This window comes from Dichomitus squalens (genome assembly GCF_000275845.1).
Source record: "Dichomitus squalens LYAD-421 SS1 unplaced genomic scaffold DICSQscaffold_222, whole genome shotgun sequence".
Lineage (NCBI taxonomy): Eukaryota > Fungi > Basidiomycota > Agaricomycetes > Polyporales > Polyporaceae > Dichomitus > Dichomitus squalens.
The window spans coordinates 1-2,163 of NW_006767104.1; the positions used below are offsets into that span (position 1 = coordinate 1).

Here is a 2,163-nt window from a genome sequence, read left to right on the forward strand (position 1 = left end):
CAAAGGTAGCGGCGGGATTCAGATGAGACAAAGACATCGCGTACACTATAGACAAGCGTACAAACAGAACAAAGCGAGAATAAGCGCTAACGTAGCCCTTTAACTAAACCCGCCACAGTGAAAGATGCACATATACACCTCTCTCCTCATCGCACGTCCTGAGCCACTGCCAGAAGCCAGCAATGTCGCAAACTGCACAAGGAGCTGACGGCCGCCCCCAAGCGGATTCGACCCTTGGCGCGCCGCCCGACTCTCAGCCCCAGCTGCTACAACAACAGCAGCAACAACAGCAACAGCAGGGACCGCTCCCGCCCTTCGATAAAACGCGAAGCCAGACAGACCGCGATAGTGACGACGCGATGGACGCGGCGTCAGACCTATTCACGGAACGGGAGGGAAGTAGCGAAGAAACTGTAGCGCTGAAGAGACTGCGAACGTCGCGAGCGACCTACTCTGTGAGCAGGACCGACACTATTGACCGTGAGCTCTCCCCGCTTAGGAAGCCCCCGCCCCAGTCCTCATGGGACAAGGAGCCCAAGAAAGGCCAGCACCCGGAACGCCCAGAGGCCCTAGAAGATTGGGTGCGACTCTTCGGTGACACCAAGTCGTACAACCCCGAGTTCGACGAGGCACGTTACTCGGGCATTCCGACTGGGTTCCATGCGAATCCCAACTACTGGCTCGCGCAGATCGGTAAGGAGAAACCAGCTCTCCCGGAAGGCGGCGAAGCCTTTGTAACCGGCCCCCTCCCGCACATTCACATAAGCGACTGGCGTCACCTCGGAAACATCCAAGACCAACAGAGCGCGATGGTCAAGGAGAGGGGGAAGGCCCTGCTAGCCCTGGTACCCCACGGAGGAGGACGAGAGATGAACAAAGCGGCGGTCAAGATCGCCCAATGCTTCCAGGAGTTCCTCTCCTCTCTCCGTTTCGAGGGCCTCGGGGGGAAGGGCGCGGACGTCATAGTGACTCCGCCTGACCCACGGAACGCAGGAGGCATCGGCAGCAAAAACCCCTTCGCCCAGCCGTGGACGTTTTACGTCGACATTCAAAACGACCCGGCCGACTTCCTTCGCGCCTTCCTCCTATACCAGGAACATTTCGCTATCAGCCCGCTGCTGTCGTTCTCCGTCTACCCCCTTGTATCCGACAACCCCCAGCCGTGGAAGCTCTTCGTACTAATGAGCCCGCACCTTCCGAGACTAGACGCAGCCCATAACAAGGTACTAGCCATGCGCGACGCGACGCGCAACACAATCATAGGCAGATTGAAGGCTCACCAAGGATATCGGGACCTCGTCGCGAAGCTGGCGACCTGCAATATAGGGCATACGGGCGACCATGAGCAGGTTTTCAAGACGGTAACTGACACCTACCATCTTCAGCCGGTCACCGCGGAGACTAGCGACGGCACCTACCCCGCCTACATCTTCTATGCACGCCCGATCACGACGGGGGAAAAGGAACTGGACAGCCTGAAGAGTGCGATCAGGGAAGCTCTATGCGGCGCGACTGGGGACCACTTCTACGTAAACATGCGCAAGATACAAGTTATCGACGACGCGAAGTCGGGCCCAGCTGCAGTCGACTGCAAGCTCTGCAAGTCGGAGACGCACATCACGGCGGAGTGCCCCCTCCCGAAAGCTAGGGGGTGGCGCGGCCTCAACGCGTCAGACCTAGGGCGCAATGGCACGACCACGAACAGCAACGCGGGACCTGCCAGGGAGGACCAGGGAAACTTCATGGAGGGGGTCCTGGGCGCAATCCGGGGTAACGGTATGACCAGCTCGCCACGTGGCAAGAGAGGACGCGGGAACGCGAACGGACGAGGCCGCGGCCGTGGGGGATCTGGGCGTGGAGGCTGGTATGCCAACCGCACCTAGAAAGAACACATACGCCGCCCTAGTGCTCGGGCACATACTGTCGCCAGTGAGGTCTGTAGAGCACGCAGTGAGGCGGAGATGAAGCAGGCTACGAGCCATGACTCCATTGTTTATGTACATCCGATACGAGTAATCGAAGTCCTCTCCACCAGCCCTCAGGACTGAGAACAGCAAGTAACTGCGCAGACCGTACTGCGGGTGCCGACTGCGCTTTAGCAGTAGACACGGCACAGTACGGGCCCCTCGAGAGGCGGAGCTCTCAGAGGGGATCACAATCGGT

General features: G+C 59.4%; 1 protein-coding gene across 1 annotated transcript; it reads left to right on the forward strand.

Moving 5' to 3' along the window:
- Nucleotides 1–182: 182 nt before the first annotated feature.
- DICSQDRAFT_175868 (uncharacterized protein) lies at nt 183–1,883 on the forward strand (the record flags this gene model as incomplete). The annotated part of the gene is made up of 1 exon (XM_007371730.1): nt 183–1,883. One exon carries the CDS (start codon nt 183–185, stop codon nt 1,881–1,883), a length of 1,701 nt encoding a protein of 566 aa, XP_007371792.1.
- Nucleotides 1,884–2,163: the final 280 nt, after the last annotated feature.